This window comes from Penicillium lagena, assembly GCF_028827675.1.
Source record: "Penicillium lagena strain IBT 129212 chromosome Unknown utg000006l_segment0_segment0, whole genome shotgun sequence".
NCBI classification, from domain to species: Eukaryota; Fungi; Ascomycota; class Eurotiomycetes; order Eurotiales; family Aspergillaceae; genus Penicillium; species Penicillium lagena.
The window spans coordinates 1,006,795-1,022,924 of NW_026623227.1; the positions used below are offsets into that span (position 1 = coordinate 1,006,795).

The 16,130-nt window shown below is 52.0% G+C and overlaps 5 protein-coding genes across 5 annotated transcripts; 2 read left to right on the forward strand and 3 right to left on the reverse strand.

Annotated features, from left to right (window-relative positions):
* Positions 1 to 155: 155 nt before the first annotated feature.
* Positions 156 to 1,520, reverse strand: N7510_008555 (putative MFS transporter; the record flags this gene model as incomplete). Its single annotated transcript, XM_056980480.1, has 3 exons — positions 156 to 601; positions 654 to 854; positions 1,022 to 1,520. 3 exons carry the CDS (start codon positions 1,518 to 1,520, stop codon positions 156 to 158), a joined length of 1,146 nt encoding a protein of 381 aa, XP_056830689.1.
* Positions 1,521 to 2,581: 1,061 nt separating this feature from the next.
* On the forward strand, positions 2,582 to 4,287 carry N7510_008556 (Major facilitator superfamily domain general substrate transporter; the record flags this gene model as incomplete). Its single annotated transcript, XM_056980481.1, has 4 exons — positions 2,582 to 2,695; positions 2,761 to 2,907; positions 2,960 to 3,502; positions 3,562 to 4,287. 4 exons carry the CDS (start codon positions 2,582 to 2,584, stop codon positions 4,285 to 4,287), a joined length of 1,530 nt encoding a protein of 509 aa, XP_056830690.1.
* Positions 4,288 to 4,513: 226 nt separating this feature from the next.
* On the reverse strand, positions 4,514 to 6,853 carry N7510_008557 (tryptophan synthase; the record flags this gene model as incomplete). The annotated part of the gene is made up of 3 exons (XM_056980482.1): positions 4,514 to 6,257; positions 6,323 to 6,626; positions 6,718 to 6,853. The coding sequence occupies 3 exons, from the start codon at positions 6,851 to 6,853 to the stop codon at positions 4,514 to 4,516; spliced, it is 2,184 nt and encodes a 727-aa protein (XP_056830691.1).
* Positions 6,854 to 7,812: 959 nt separating this feature from the next.
* On the reverse strand, positions 7,813 to 9,432 carry N7510_008558 (glycoside hydrolase family 72 protein; the record flags this gene model as incomplete). The annotated part of the gene is made up of 1 exon (XM_056980483.1): positions 7,813 to 9,432. The coding sequence occupies one exon, from the start codon at positions 9,430 to 9,432 to the stop codon at positions 7,813 to 7,815; it is 1,620 nt and encodes a 539-aa protein (XP_056830692.1).
* Positions 9,433 to 13,002: 3,570 nt separating this feature from the next.
* Positions 13,003 to 15,263, forward strand: N7510_008559 (hydrogen/calcium exchanger domain-containing protein; the record flags this gene model as incomplete). The annotated part of the gene is made up of 11 exons (XM_056980484.1): positions 13,003 to 13,006; positions 13,075 to 13,533; positions 13,598 to 13,661; positions 13,718 to 13,765; positions 13,822 to 13,863; positions 13,925 to 14,205; positions 14,280 to 14,587; positions 14,672 to 14,891; positions 14,959 to 14,972; positions 15,049 to 15,191; positions 15,251 to 15,263. The coding sequence occupies 11 exons, from the start codon at positions 13,003 to 13,005 to the stop codon at positions 15,261 to 15,263; spliced, it is 1,596 nt and encodes a 531-aa protein (XP_056830693.1).
* Between the last annotated feature and the right edge of the window lie 867 nt (positions 15,264 to 16,130).

Consider the following 16,130-nt stretch of genomic DNA (forward strand, 5'->3'; position numbering starts at 1 on the left):
TCCAACCCACGCCAATAGAGTGAATCAAAGGGTCAACAGCTGCCGACGCAGCCGCAGCAAATATATATTGCACGACATACTTGCCACTGATGACCTCGGTTCGGATATGCGGCATGACCTCTAGAGAGGGTAATCAGTCAAATATCCCACAGTCATCAAATACAGCACTCACCAGCAGAATACGTATTCAGTCCATTAAATGCACCCAACAGGCCCACGCCGGCAAAGAACGCACTGATAATGGGCAGAGGCATGCCGCCTTTTTTCTCCTGCAACGACCAGCCGTATATGAGAATTGCAGCTGGCAGGACACCAAACAGCGTACCAAGCCCGCTGTTGAGTCTGTCCTGAGGTAATCGCACGCCGTTGCGTTTGCGGATCCATCGTCTCACAGCGCGGTCGGATAACCTGCCGCCAATGACGCTGCCAAGTAGAAAACCAATTCCTGGAGCAAGATAGAACAAACCACTGACGAGAGGTGTGGTCAAGTGGAACCGTGGGTTGAAGATGGAGCGAGCAGAAGTGAGGAGCCCATACTGAAAGGTGGAGAGGAGGCCGCAGGTGAGATTCTGGCTTCGTGTTAGTGGAATATCAGACATTACTTTCAGAAACAAAACCTACACAGAGAAGAATGTTTGGGTATATGAATTGACGGAAGATGCGAAGCGGGTTAAACTGGTGCAAGACAGCCAAAAGTCTCTCACGCTTGGTGAGTCCTTCAGTAGACTTCAGGGTTCGAAGTTCTGGCACCAAGAGCAGGGAAAGAATCAGGCCAAGGCAAGTCATTGCAAATTGAAGCCAGTAGATGACACGCCAGTGGGCGAAGGTGACAATAATGCCGCCGATACACGGGCCTAAATGGACAGTTAGATAGTCATAAGCCGGAACAAACAGCCAATACTCACCAATTGCTGGTCCGCTGACGGATCCAATCATAAAGACTCCCACGGCTGTTCCGCGCACCACCTAGACAAGATATCTCCGTCAATCAACCGTCGAGAAACACAAGGACTAAAATAACTAACCGGCTCGAAAATATCGGCCAGAATGGTCTGGCCAGCCACCATAAAAAAGGTTCCAGTAAAGCCGCCTATCAAGCGCATTCCAATAAACATGTGCAGATTGATCGCTGCGGCAGTGCCAGCTGAAGAGCCACATAGCACGAGGATAGCCACGTTATAGGCATTTCGGCGGCCGAAGATGTTACTGATCGGGCCCCAGATGAAAGACGAGAATCCCATGGCAATTAGCACGCCGGCATTAGTCACATTGAGAATCTCCGTGGTTGTAGAGAAATCAGACGCGATCTCCGGAGTGGCGGGCAGTAGCGAGGTACTGGAGAAAGTGACGGCGAGAGTCATCCAGCTGACCGTGAAGAGAATGAGGCATTTGCGCCATAGTGGAAGATGATATGAATTTGACTGTTGAGGTTTGAGCTCTAAATCTTCCTTATCGGTGTCGTTGGGAGAATCCGTCTGCGGGGACGATTTTTGCGATTCGATGGCCGGACCGGATTCCATTGTTGGAGCAGTTCAATGAGTTCTTTGAGATGAAATAATTCATGTGCTCCAGTTTGGCGCATAGCTAGGCATATAGTCTATAAATCGCTCATTCAGACACAGAATGTTCAATAATAATGAAAATTCGGCGTCTCCAATGCGCACATTTTGTAGCGCCGCTCCTTCGGCGTTTGTGCTGCACCGCCGAAGTAGCATTTTGCACCGGTCTCGGACTTATTTCCGTGCACGAATGGCGTTCTCCACAGTGGGAATGGCGGCGCCATGGCTGTTCTCTTAGTCATGCATAGAAAATGACAATAACTATGGGCGCCAGAGTACATTGCTATTGTATCAGCGTCTGGATTCCTCTCCAATTCGGCCTTGGAATTTCCGCATAAGATCTCTATTCCATTGGGCTGCGTCGGTGTTAGAGAGGGAAATGGCTGCTGCAGCTGCAGGCAGAGCGCCGCCCATAATGGCTGATCCAGACAAGATAATGTCTCAAAGCGTGTTTTCAGGACGAACTCGAAATTGTGCGAAGGGAAACCGAGTCTGGAGAAGGGATAGGCTCAGGAGAGAGGATAGGAAGACGTGAAAACAGGGACTCGATTGATCGAGCGCTCGGCAATAGCCAGAATAAACACAGGCTCACATACTTCATTGGTTCGATCATAGCGACAGGCACACGAGAGAAAAGACGTTCAATTCTAAAATGAACCAACTGTCAAGGATTGGAATTCCTACGGATCACATACGGGGTTTGTACTCGTCGATTATTAGCTAGTTCCGCCTCTTAAATTGCTGGGCATTCCCAGCTTTGGTCAATCAGAGATTTATTCATTTGTGAATTGCACTTCCATGTTGGGACGCCTTACATGCTCTACTGGACACCAACTCCTACTTCAGCTGTGACTTGTCGGCGATAATTTAATAGCGCGCAGACGTGTTTGGCAATGCTCTAAGGCCCCCCACCCGGTTGACCGCCAAGAGACCCAGGGATACAAAATAAACAAGCTTCGCGGGAGCTGAAAATTAAGATTCAACTCTGCACACGCCTCAGGTTCGCCTGCGCACAACGAAATATGGACTCAAAGGAACAGACAGATGTCGAGTCGTCGTCTCCTGCGGCCCCTGATAAACATGATGGGCACCTCGTCCTGATCCCCCAGCCGAGTACCCACCATCGGGACCCCCTGGTATGATGCCATCGCACGAGCTCAGTATTGTTGATACACGGGCATTTCTAACCTAATGCTTCCAGAATTGGTCCAGCCATCGGAAATATGTCATCCTGGCCGTGGCCTGTCTGGCGTCATTCGCTGGCGCTATCGCGCCGCTCTCGGGCCAGCTGAACCTCGGCCAGCAGGAGGAGCTCTACCGCAAAACAAAAATCCAGGAATCCTATGCGGTATGTAAACTAACTTCCATATCGTCGTGAATACGTCCCTGACACTAAACAGAACTCCGCCGCCTTGGCCGGCATGGCCGCAGGGCCATTCTTTTTTGCGCCCATCGCTCACATTCTGGGCCGCAGCTCGGTCATTTTCTGGTGTATCCTGTTCACAATGGTCTGCCAGATCTGGGGTGCGGTCATGACTCATCGGAATGATTATATCGCATATGTGATGTCGCGACTGTTCGCCGGGTTCTTTGGTGCGGTGCCGACGGTCCTGGGCCCGCGCATCGTCACCGACTTGTTTTTCCTGCACCAGCGTGGGCGGGCCTTCACGGCACTCCACATGTCCTTCCTGTTCGGCACGATTGCGGGCCCGACTTTCTCAGGTTTCATCTCGGCCGGCGCATACTTCCCCGTTGAGTTCTGGTGGACGGTCGGCCTGCTGGGCTTCACGCTCATCTGCTGCGTCGCGTTCCTGGAAGAGACGGGGTTCAATCGCGAGTCTCTGGACAAGAACCCAGACATTCCGCGTGGTTTCGTCGCCAATCGTTTTGCAACATTTTTCTTTGGACACAGCGTTGTGCAGCCGACTACTTGGAGAGAAACGGTATGTCATTTTGGTCTCATGCTAGCGCAGCGATTGTCTGATTATTCTCCACAAAATAGGTCAGGGTTGGAATCACGCCTTTCCTCATCGGAATCTGCCCGGTCACGATCATCATGGGCATCTTCACACTGATCTCCTTCGGATTTTACGTCGGGGTCAATGCTCTCACGCCCGTGTTTCTCCAGAAGCCCGTCGCCGCGGGCGGCTACGGTTTCTCGCTGCAGCAAAACGCGGCTTTCACCTTCTCCCACTGGATCGGTATCATCGTCGTGCAGTTCTTCGGCCATTACCTGAACGACAAATTCCCGCTGGCGCTTGCGCGCCGCTGGAATGGCGGTGTCTGGAAACCCGAATATAGATTGCATGTGCTGTGGCTCCCGAGTCTAGTCATCAACCCAATCGGTCTGGGCGTCTTCGGCGCTGCCATGCAGTACCACCTGCACTATATGGTGCTGGCACTGGGTGTGTTCCTCGTCACCATCGGCTCGCTCTCTAGTGTGCCCGTCACGGTCAACTATGTCGTCGAGAGCTTCACCAAATATCCCGCCGAAGCTGGTATTGTCATTGGCGCGTACCGCATTGTTTATGGTCTCACCATCACATTCTATATCAACCCGTGGGTCGCGGCGGTTGGTGTTGGCTGGGTGTATGGCATGATGGCTTTCTTTGCCGTTTTCTCATTCTTCTTCGTCATGCTTCTTATGTGGAAGGGGCATGCGATTCGCGGGATCCAGTTTGCCCATCTTGCGTCTAGTGAGGAGGGTAAGAAGGTCCTGGATGATTAAAGCGATTAACAATGGTACACTCTGGGCCTCACTGCCCGGATGCCCGGACAGATAACCCTGCTTCGCTCGATGACAAACATAATTCATTATAATACTCGATATACTCTTCAGTACTCAACTCAAATATATCCGATTGAACATAGCTAAATGCGCTTTTTCTGTTTTAAATCTTTCCAATAACATTTTCGCTGACAAACAAACAACATGAATACAAGTGCAGGATTCTCTATATTGTTCCACCGAGGACAGAGTCGCCCTCTTTCGCCTCATCGCCCCCCAACATCAACGACGGCAACATGGCCGCCACAGTCTGCACATCCTTATCTCCCCTCCCACTCAAGCACAGAACGACATCTTTCCCCGGGCCAAGTTCTCTCGCAATACGCACCGCCCCCGCCACGGCATGGGCGCTCTCCAAAGCAGGCGTGATGCCCTCCATCTCGCTCAACAACCGGAACGCATTGAGCGCATCAGTATCATCAGCAGCGATGAACCTAGCCCTCCCAGCATCTTTCCAACTAGCCAACTCCGGCCCGACGCCCGGGTAATCCAGGCCCGCAGAGATAGAATGAGTAGGCATGATCTGCCCATCTTCATCCTGAAGAACGTACGTACGCACACCGTGTAGAACACCAACAGATCCGCGCCCGAGCGTCGCAGAATGACAGCCAGGTTCGGATCCAGAGCCACCAGCTTCGACACCAATGAGTGCCACCGACGGATCCTCCAGGAAAGGAGCAAACATGCCAGATGCATTCGAGCCGCCGCCGACGCACGCAACCACGGCATCGGGCAGCCGGCCTGCACCAACATGTTCCTGGAACTGAGCGCGCGTCTCCGCCCCAATAACAGACTGGAGTGTGCGCACGATAGTCGGATAAGGATGCGGACCGAAGGCAGAGCCGATGACAAAATGCGTCGTTTCCAGCTCCGTCACCCACGTCCGGAAGGCCTGGTTGACAGCATCGCGGAGGGTGCCGCCCTCGCCGGCATGGGCGCCAGCAACTGGAACGACGGTGGCTCCCAACAGGCGCATGCGGAACACGTTCAGTGCCTGCCGCTGGACATCTTCAGCGCCCATGAAGATGGTGCAATCCAGCCCTAACCGCGCACACAGCGTTGCGGTTGCTACGCCGTGTTGGCCCGCGCCTGTCTCGGCGATGATGTTTGTTTTGCCCAGTCGGCGTGCTAGTAAAATTTGGCCTAGGGCGTTATTGATCTTGTGGCTGCCCGTGTGGTTCAGGTCCTCGCGCTTGAGCCAGATGCGTGCTCCGCCTGCGTGCTCGGTCAGACGAGGGGCTAGATGCAGCGACGACGGTCGATTTGTGTATGCCGCGTACGACCGAATCTCGTCCCAGAAAGCCGGGTCCGCCTGTGCTGCTTGGAAGCCGTTTTCGAGCTCGGTGAGACACTCCATTAGAGCTTCGGGGACGTATTGGCCGCCGAACTGCCCGAATCGTGTATGCAAACCTGTCAGGCTACCGGCGGTGGTAGTGATATTATCTGATCCTCCGTCGGCAGTAGAAGACGGTGCAGCAGAAGATGTTGGTGAGAATGCTGCTGGTGTGGCCAATAGACTCTCCTCCAATAACATAGACTCGATGGGCTTTTTTTCTTTACTCCCGGTTACATGAAGACAATACTCTTTGACTCTCTCAGCCCCAGTCCCAGCAGCCGCCTTGTCCAGTACATTGATAATCTGACTGCCGATAACCACGCCCTCGGCGATTTGAGACACCTGCACAAAGTGCTCGCGTGTACTGATTCCAAATCCAACAGCGGCAGGAACATCATTTCCCGAGTATTTATGCACACGGTCAAGAAGGTGGCTCAAGCCCTGATCCAGTGTCTTGGAAGCACCACTAACTCCCATCCGGGAGACAACGTAAACAAAGGAGTCTGCGATGCCACAGAGCATCCTCATGCGAGCGTCTGTGGTAGAGGGTGCCACGAGCGGGATGTATGATAGCCTATTCTTGCTTGTCAGCTTGTTTATTTCGTAAAAAAGAAATCCATAATCAGGGGATATATATACTCTTCCCGTGCGCACAAATCCCGGAAACGCACTGCTTCCTCCGGCGGAAGATCAACTACAATGAAACCATTCACACCCGAAGAACGACAGTCACGCAACAGCTTCTCCTCTCCATACGCGAGGATGGGATTATAATAACCCATGAAGAGAATGGGAGTGCGCAGTCCCTGTTTCCGTGCATCTTGAACCATCTGCAGCATAGAGGGGATACGAACGCCGTTTTGTAGGGCCTGAGCATTTGAGCGTTGGATGGTGATGCCGTCGGTCATAGGGTCGGTAAATGGAATGCCGAGCTCGATTATATCTGTTGTTGCGGTTTTCATAAGTCTGGTTTCCAAACAGAAAACAGAGGGAGCGAGAAAGTGGGAAATGGATATTCTTAGATGAGACCGTACCTGCACCACCAGCTTGCATCGCTAGCATGATTGCTGGTGTTTCTTCCATGGTGGGATATCCGGCAGTGACATAAGTGACTAGTGCTGCACGTTGTTGTTCTTTGCATTTTGCAAAGACTTGCCTGATTGCTTCCATGGTGGATGAGGTAGGGTCGGAGACGACGTTCAAACTGAATGGATGGGGAAAGGTTAAAAAGAAGAAGAAGAGAATGGCAATGAAAGGATCAGAGTTACAAGCCAAAAAGTACGAGACATGCTTAAGATGGGCTATTTAAAGGAAAGCAGAAGCTAAGCCAAGGTGAGGGAGGAACCCTGATGCTGTGAGTCAGAAAGAGGCCTCGTTATCCACAATGGGAAACTAGAGCAGGCATTGAAAGCGAGGACATTAAGCGCCATTTCTAAGTGTTAGAGATCTTCTAGGCCCAGTTCAATTATGATATTGGCTAAGGATAGATGGAGTCAACAACGTACTCCTACTTGAGGCCGTCTAGGCAAGTATGGCATACCACACACGCGAATTACTTTACCGAATTCATCCTGAATTGGTGATCGATATAGAGTAACTATATCGTAGCCACTGTTCTATGAAGGCGATTGAAAGTCTGCCAAATCTTTATGGTAGATAGGGATCTAGTTTTGTCCGTTGTGCTTTGTGCACGGCTCGTCTAGATTGTCATAGGACTCCCATCTGCAGTGTGATTCCACCCAACGGCCGAATTGAGTCACATCAGGGCACCCAACTCGAGTGCCGCAGCTATTGTACGAAGGAATTAAATTTCACTAAGATTGATCAAATCTATAGGGCTGTCTTGCTTCAGATGTCATTTCCCTCACTCAAATCTCATATGTAAGGCTCCCAGGCCGAATCGCTATACTACTGGGAAAGAAAGCAAGGTACATAATGAGCGGATTTTGACGTCGACCCCGAAAGAAAAAGAAACACTGGCTTGCAGGCCAGGAAGAGAGAATTATGTACGCACAAATACTGAAAACATCCAACAGGAATACAGAATAAAAGGAAGGGCGCATTGGCAGAGATAGCCGACGCCTGCTCCCATCATGATAGAGAACGCCACACACAGCCTCAAGACTGGCTTAGAGAACGATCATACCGACACCGGCAAACAGGGCGGTGACAATGTAGGCACCAAGCTGCCAGTTGCCGACATGGACGGCCTGGGGGGTAGCACCAGGGATACCAATGCCCGAGGTGGTGGTGGAAGCGGCGCCGCCGCTGCCGGAAGAACTGGGGTTCAGGGTGCCAGCGATGCTGTTCGTGCCTTTGGCGCCAATCTTGGCCATCTGCGTAGAGCAGGTGCCGGAGGCGGTAGTGGCGGCCTTGGTGCTGCCAACGCCGCTAAAGCCACAAGGATTGCCCTTGCCGTTCTTGTTCTGCTCGTAGTAGTTGTTCATGGCCCAAGCCAGTTGCTGCTCCAGAGAGCACATGCTGTAGGCGCCGTATTTACCCAGAGTTCCGTTGTGCGCGACACCGGACATGTACTTCGCATCGTCGAGGCCATAGAGGTAGCCGATGTTGCTGATCAACAACTTTTGCGAGGTACCCGACTTGGGCACACATGTGAGGCTGTCGTACATGCACGAACACAGATCCGCGTCCGGCACCGGCGGAAGGCCAGTGGGGTTAGCGAGCCAGTCAGAGTTGGTGGCGGGGCAGCTGGCGCCGACGGCGGTCGTGGGGGAGTAGTCGGCGCTGTTCACACCAGTCGGAGTGGCTGACTTGATCTCTTGCGACAGATAGGTGTAGTCTGGCAGCTCGCTGACCTGGCCGTTCTCGACTTGCACGAGACCGAAGTTGTTGGAGGTTTGGTAGTACATGTATACGATACCACCACTCCACACGTTGTCCATCTGGGGACCGTACAGAGTGGGGATGTCGTAGAAGTGACGGGGGGACGGATTGTTGCAGCCGTATTCCGAGAAGAAGGCCGGGACGGGATAGTTCTTGAACTCCTCGGTACGTGCCTCGTAGCCAGACGACTGGTAGGTCGAGTGTCCGCACCACTCGTAGATGTTGTAGCCGAACATGTCAATGGAGTCAGACGCATCATCGCAGACGAGATAATTGGCAACATAGTCGCGAATGGCCGCATTGTCGTCAGTAGCGTAACCGATAGCCAAGGAGGAGCGGTAGCCCTTCTGCTTGATGTAGGTCTTCATATCACGAACAGCAGCCTTGACGAAGGGCATGGCGTCCGTGTTACCGGGGTTGTCCGCCACCTCGTTTCCGGCGAAGAAACCAATGACGTTGGTGTAGTTGGCGAAGGCATCGATGACCTGGGAGTAGCGGGTGAAGAGGTCGGTGGTCCACTGAGGGTCGCTCTGGTCGATCGACTGCGAGGGCGACGCCAGATCGGTGATGACGTAGATGCCGGCGTCCGCCAGAGCCGACATACATTCATCGTGGTTCAAGTCGGGGTTGACGGCGTAGGTACGGACGACGTTGGTGCGCAGCGCGGTCAGGTAAGGGATGTCACGCTTGCAGCTCGTCACATCGGCCAGGGGATCGGTGTAGTCGTCGGTGCTGGAAGTCTGACCATTGCGGGCGGTGTAGTCGGGCTGGTAAGCAACACCACGGATGTAGAACTCGGTGCCGTTGTTGGAATAGAAAAGTTTCTTGCCCTTGATCACAATCTCGGGCACGTCGGCCAGGGCGGTTCCGGCCAAGGCGAGGCCGGCAAGGAAGGAATACTTCATTGTGGAAAGGGACGCTCTCGATGAGCCAAACGAATGTCACACAAACAAAAAAATTACAGAGAAAGACTGGAGAAAGAACAAACGAAGGATGATGAAAAGAGAAAAGAGGGAGAGACGGAAGGAAGAGGAAGAGAAGAGTTGAAGAGAGCAGGGGTTAGCGAGTAACGTGATTGGGCCCGCGTTCCCCTGGCACACCAACTGACGCATCATCAGCCAGGCTGTGCTCTACATTTGATTGGCCTTGGCCCCTGTGGATCACTGCCTTCTGAGACAGTCCCTCCACTGTGTATTCGCTAGTACTCGCCCACCACTCGGGCGGTCCCTAACTGGCCAGGGTCCGGTCTCCACTGCGGTAAATACGGCTTCCATTCTTTTTTTTTCTTTCCTGTCGATGCCTGGACTACGCGCATATCCTTCCCCCTCCCAGCGCGCTTTCACAAAAAAGCTTGTCTCTTGCGCTAGCGACGATCATTATTATCCCCCCGATGATGCATCATAATGTATGGGTCGCTAGCAGCATGCAGGCAGCAGCGACCTTGCTGATAGTTACCCACTCCGTCACTCGCGTTGACTTGCTTGCTCCAAAGCGAGTCGCTCGGCTTGGGTTGACTATGGCGTCCGGGCCTACGCCTCTTTAGGGTCCGTGCCCCGGATACTACTCCGTCCCAAACATCCCCAGACAGACAGCCCTAAAGTGAGACCCTTTGTTCAAATCAACGGGAGACAGGCAGAAACGTTTTATGCTTCAACCTGCCCCGGGAGGGTAAATAGCGGCTAGCCGACTCCACTTCGCACAGATTACTGTATTGCGTCTGTGCTACCCTACGAGTCAAGATGATTGACCTGGACTATACATAGAGGGGCCTAGCATTCATGACCTGCCGGACAAAAATAACTAAATGTAACGATGTCTCATACATGGCGACCCAAGGTTCAGGGGCTGCAAAAATAGATCACTGCAGTCCAGACTAACCCCTGGCTATCACAATAAGTCAGACAGGAATTAATAGGAATTGGATCGTCCCGGGTTCATTGATTTGGTTGGACAACGGGGGTGGGTAGAGTCTCCGTCAATAATTTCCAGTCCGCGACCAAGCTTTTTAGAGCGAGTGGGCAGAACCTCGCTATGGAGATGGACCAGGTCCTTTTATGCCGCTGTGGACCCAGGGCAATTCTTCGCGATTTGATTTTCTTTGTCGCCCAGGAGATGTCGAATCTCAGCAATTGATCAACTAACTCCTGCCTCATCCGCCTGGGGCATTTCTGCTACCCTGCGCCCCTTTCAAGATGAGCACCTTTTCCAGCTTACTGATCTAATGTCCGACAAAAGATGCCTTTCCTGCATTCCCGAATGTTCATACAACTACGGCCATGTGGCCAGAACAGCACATGACTACGAAAGCCCTACAACACGAAACAGACCCGACTCAGACACCGCTTTGGTCTCTTATTCGATGAAATTGTGTCGGCGGGATTTCATGGATATAGAATCCCGAAAACGTCACGGATTGGCCAGAGCTTGAACACGAAAGTAAAAAGAGCGGTCTCGCGGAGCATGGATGGAATACATCTCCGTCCTAGGGAGACTTCTTTGAGTTCTATATTGAGCGAACTGATGTGTAATTGCAGATATCCTAGGAGAAAATCGCAGAGCAGAGTGGAATCAACTAAGTTAGACATATGACCTCTTGAATGTTGGAGCTAAGCAAGTTACTTCCCTTTACAATCGACGGACATGGGATCCCGAATTCGTTCGTGGCAGGGAGAAGGAAGTCTAAATAATTCAGAGCCACTAATTCGACCCGATAGTCTACAGGACAGAGTGAAGCTAAACATCTAAAATGTATAACTACTAGCAGTGTTTTAAACTGCAGAGGTTGCAAAAGTGGAGCAGATGATAGAAAAATTGCTGCCTGGGAATATATAAAGCCAACAGGAGGCGGCAGTTGGTTATGCCCAGCTTTCGTGTTTTTACATTCGTGGCGCAGCTTTTTAAACCACCGCATACTCGCCTGGGCCGCTGGAACTGATGTATACAGCCAGCATTCATGTTGTCCAGGTGCAACGACACGTCACCCCAGACATCTACCCGCAGCTGATCCAGTCGGGGTCTGATATCTGACACAGCGGCTACTCGCCTAATGACGGGCAACGAAGAGCCAACAAAAACCGCAGCAGAGGTATACCAACGGCTATGTGGCTGATCCATCCACGAGCCAGCGAACCATGACGTCGAGCCGAAGAAACAGCCACAGCGCCTTTGCGAGACCTGTCTGTGCGTTTGCCCCGTTTTCACGATAACAAGCCACCGACGTGGCACCGATATGCTGCCTAACCCCCGCCCCATCCGAGCCTCATCTCGTTAAGGAGGAATATTGTGCAAGGCTGCAGTCCAACTGTCGACAACAATCATAACGACTATGCACCATCACTCTAGGCCTGTGGTTGCCTGACACGTGACTAAAGCGGGACGCGCCACCCCTGCGTGGCTTGTCGGAGATTGAAGGAGTGAAGATGAAAGGGGGTGACGGATGCCAAGAGCGGGCTGTAACGAATAGTGACCCAACAATGTGCATCCAATTATTGTTGATTCGATCGATCAATCATTACTCGCCAGTACCACCACCGCCAATACCAATTCCATGATCCTCGACGTCAATCATGCGGTGTAACAATCACTAATCCAGGTCGGAGCGGACAAAGCGGACAGAGTTCACCGACGCCAAGAGATCATGATTCTTTCTGTTACGGCGCTTGGAATCCCAACGACGAGACGGATGGCGGTTTCGTGATCTATGATCCTTATTATTATTCCAACAGCAGATCGAAAAAGAAAAGAATAATAATGAACGGGGCGCCTGGTTTCTATGCCTTGCAAACCAACCCCCTGCCAAACGCCCATGTTTTCTCGCGGGCCGCCAAGCTTATAGTACTCCACTCGCTATCGCGATCGGCCCCGGGGGAGAGTGGCTGTGCACAGGTTTTCGTCAGTCAATTGATTGAACTTTACGCCCTCGAAGAACGAATGAAAATTCACCTGCGAGCTCGTCACTTCTCTCTTCCCACGCCCGCATTTTCCTGTTTTCCATCTATTATTCCCCTCCAGACAAGGAATTGCTGGATTCAGGCTTCATTCAACTTCATTCCTCTTTCTCCCTTGCTAGCCCCCCACCCCTTTTTGGCACATGAATCATTCTGGGTCTCGCAAAAAACCCTTCTAGCTGCCTCGCATATATACACCGCGCTCTGTGCTCGCAACAACTCGTGTGGCTTATTGAGGCTGACACCCCGCCTCGAATTCCTACGTCTCGTGTGAAGCCGTCGCTTACCACCGGAGAATCTCATCTGATTCCGATTTGAAACTCAGCTCTTACAGCGGCCTAATGTTGTACGTGTTCCCTGCTCAATGGCATTGGGCGAGCCCCCGTGGCGTACTCCATCAGAGCGTCTACCCTGACGAGCTGCTCGTCCCCCAAACCCGGTTTAAAACATCGAGAAAGTACTCATGGATCTCTACAGAAAAGCATTTAATTGATATCACCACCGAACCCCCGCCCTAACTCACTCACCATGCGTAAGTCGCCGCAGCGGTTTTCTTGACCTTTCTTTTGAGTCGGCGATACTGAACGCAACACGAACTAGACATCTATCGGCGTCAGGCTCGCGAGCTGGCATGGTACGACGAGGATGGCGAGCAGCCGTCGCATAACCCGTTCAAAAAGATCCGTGCTCGCCGCCGTCGTCGCAACCGTCCGCAACGCTCGGATTCCATCCCGCTCCAGGAACAGACTCGTGAACTGGATCTGGGCGATTCTAGCGCATTCCCGCCGCCGTCTGCTGGCAGTGGGATCCCTCCTTCGGAATCGATGCGCAGCCAGGCACCTATCAACAATACCTCGCGTTCTCTGAACGGCGAATCTGACTCTCAGCCGCGTAAGCGCGGAGGATTCCTGGGCAAATTTGGGCACCATGATAAGACGGATGATGCCTCCTCTGAGGTGGATAAGCCTGAGCCTCAGAAGTTTACTATTGGCAGTCAGCTGAAGGCGACTATCTTTAACTCCTGGATCAATGTTCTGTTCATCGCGGCGCCTGTTGGGAGTAAGTTACCTGCCCTTCGCCCTTTAGTGGCGTGTAAATCTGTGCTGACTGCTGGCCTTAATAGTTGCACTGCATTTCGTCGATGTCAACCCCATCGCTGTCTTCGTGGTAAACTTTGTTGCAATCATGTATGTTGAGCCCCTGTGCTATGAATAGCTTAATCAAAGGCTGACCATTTAAAAAGCCCCCTCGCAGCCATGCTCAGTTATGCGACAGAAGAGATTGCTATGCGGTATGCTCTTCGTGCGACTCAATATATTCTGACAGACCAACTAACGATGGCTATAGAACCGGTGAAACGATCGGTGGTCTCCTGAACGCCTCATTTGGGTATGTCCCGCGCCCTCGGTCTGGTGCTTCGCACTGCATGAATCCTCACTAACTCTGGCAGCAACGCCGTCGAACTGATCGTCGCCATCATCGCCCTGGTCCACAAGCAAGTCCTCATCGTCCAGACCTCTCTCATCGGCAGCATGCTTTCCAACCTGCTGCTGGTCATGGGCATGTGTTTCTTCTTTGGTGGTGTCAACCGCCTGGAACAGCACTTCAACCCCATCGTCGCGCAGACGGCCGCCAGTCTGCTGTCTCTGGCGGTAGGCAGTCTGATTATCCCGACTGCCTTCCACTGGTCCGCCAACTCCGCCAAGAACGAAGTCACTCCTCTCTCGCGAGGTATGTATTATATTAGCAGTGTCGTTCAACCCCCATATTTGAGCCATGCTCACGTATATATCCTGCAAATATAGGCACCGCCATCCTCCTCCTAGTCGTCTACGGCTGCTACCTCTTCTTCCAGCTCAAGTCCCACACAGAGATCTACAACAGCCCCAGTCCCAAGGTTGAGAAGCGCGGGAAACGCGTCAGCGAGGGCGACGCCAGTCGCGGCATTGCACAGATGGGCAAGATGGGCGCCACCATGGGCGGCCAGGAAGCGCAGAACATGACACTGCAGGATCCCGACGCGGAGAAGGAGGAGCCGCAGCTTAGTGTGTTGACGGCCATTCTAACGCTGTGCATTTCCACTGCCTTTGTGGGCGTGTGCGCGGAGTTCATGGTGAGTAATTACCTAGTAGCCCTATCCGGTTCTATTCGAAGGTGATTTACAGGTGGCGCATGATGCTAATTTTATCTGATCTAGGTCGGTTCGATTGACGCTTTGACTAAAACAACTATCATTAAAGAAACCTTCGTCGGATTGATTCTGTTGCCTATTGTCGGCAATGCCGCTGAGCATGCCACCGCCGTGACGGTTGCTTGCAAGGACAAGATGGATCTCGCGATCGGCGTGGCAGTTGGATCGAGCATGCAGATTGCGCTGCTGGTTCTGCCTTTGATTGTTGTTCTCGGCTGGATTCTTGGTATGTCGTTCTTGTTCTTGTTCACTCTCGTGCTGTGTGGGACTGGAGCTAACTGTTTCGTCTGCAGGTATTGATGCAATGGTACGAACTCGTGGCTTCGGATTCGATTGGATTCGATTGGATCTGGACCATACAACTAAGCTAACTACTGTTACAGACTCTCCAATTCGATGCGTTCCAGGTGATCCTGCTGTTCGTGTCTGTTCTTCTAGTCAACTACCTCATTTCTGATGGCAAGTCGCATTGGCTGGAGGGTGTCCTGTTGATGACCATGTATCTGATCATCGCTGTTGCTGCCTGGTAAGCCAACCATCCTTGATTCAATGTTTGTGTTGCATCTGGTTCTGATCGTCTGCTAGGTTCTACGAGTAATTGCCGGATGGACCCCGTGCTGTAATTGACGACCGTTCTTTCCCTTTGCACGGATGTAAAAGCGGTTGGTGGTCTGCGATGGTTCGGTTCTTATTCGCGGCCTGTTTATTTTTCTGCTATTATTTTTCATCGCAATCCCTAATCACTCTTCGCTTCTCGACATTGTATTATGTCTCTTGGTTGCTGCTTTACTTGATGACTACCTATACCCCCCTTGGTGCGGTTGTATTGTGCTGTGCTGCAGGTCGAATACATAACAAAATCCAGTAGTGTCCACGGTATATTGAGTTTCCATGATTTTGTTATTTTAGTATTATTCTACACAATACAGATAGACCTAGCCCGGTAAAAATGAATAATATGGACATTCAGCACGAGATTCTTCCCGATCAGGCTAAATGCGAGCCAAGAGCCCGACCGAACAAACCCCAGCTCAAGACCCCGAATATAGCCTCAAATCGCAGGCGGAAATCTTACCATGTTATTAATACGGTCCATCAGAAAGGCCAGAGACCAAGGGCTAAATGCTCACGCCCGGGTGAGCCCAATTCCGACCCGGTCTCGGGATCCCTAGCTACTGCCTTTTAACCGAACCGATGTGGGGATGGGACGGATTTTGTCTTCTTGGACCGGGCCATCATCAATCACCAGCGCCTCTAGTTATATAGATACCGAGACGGTCGTTATTAAATGTGTCTAATATTCTAGTCGGGCTGAATGTTTAGCCTAATTATTTGCCAACTACTTGATTGGTGGACTGGTCACGTCCCGTTGAATTTCGGTCGGCCCTCTTTCCGCGGCGCGGAGGGTAAGACTCCGGGTGACATCGACCCGAGCGATCCTGTGTGGCCGGGAGTTGAGTTAGTA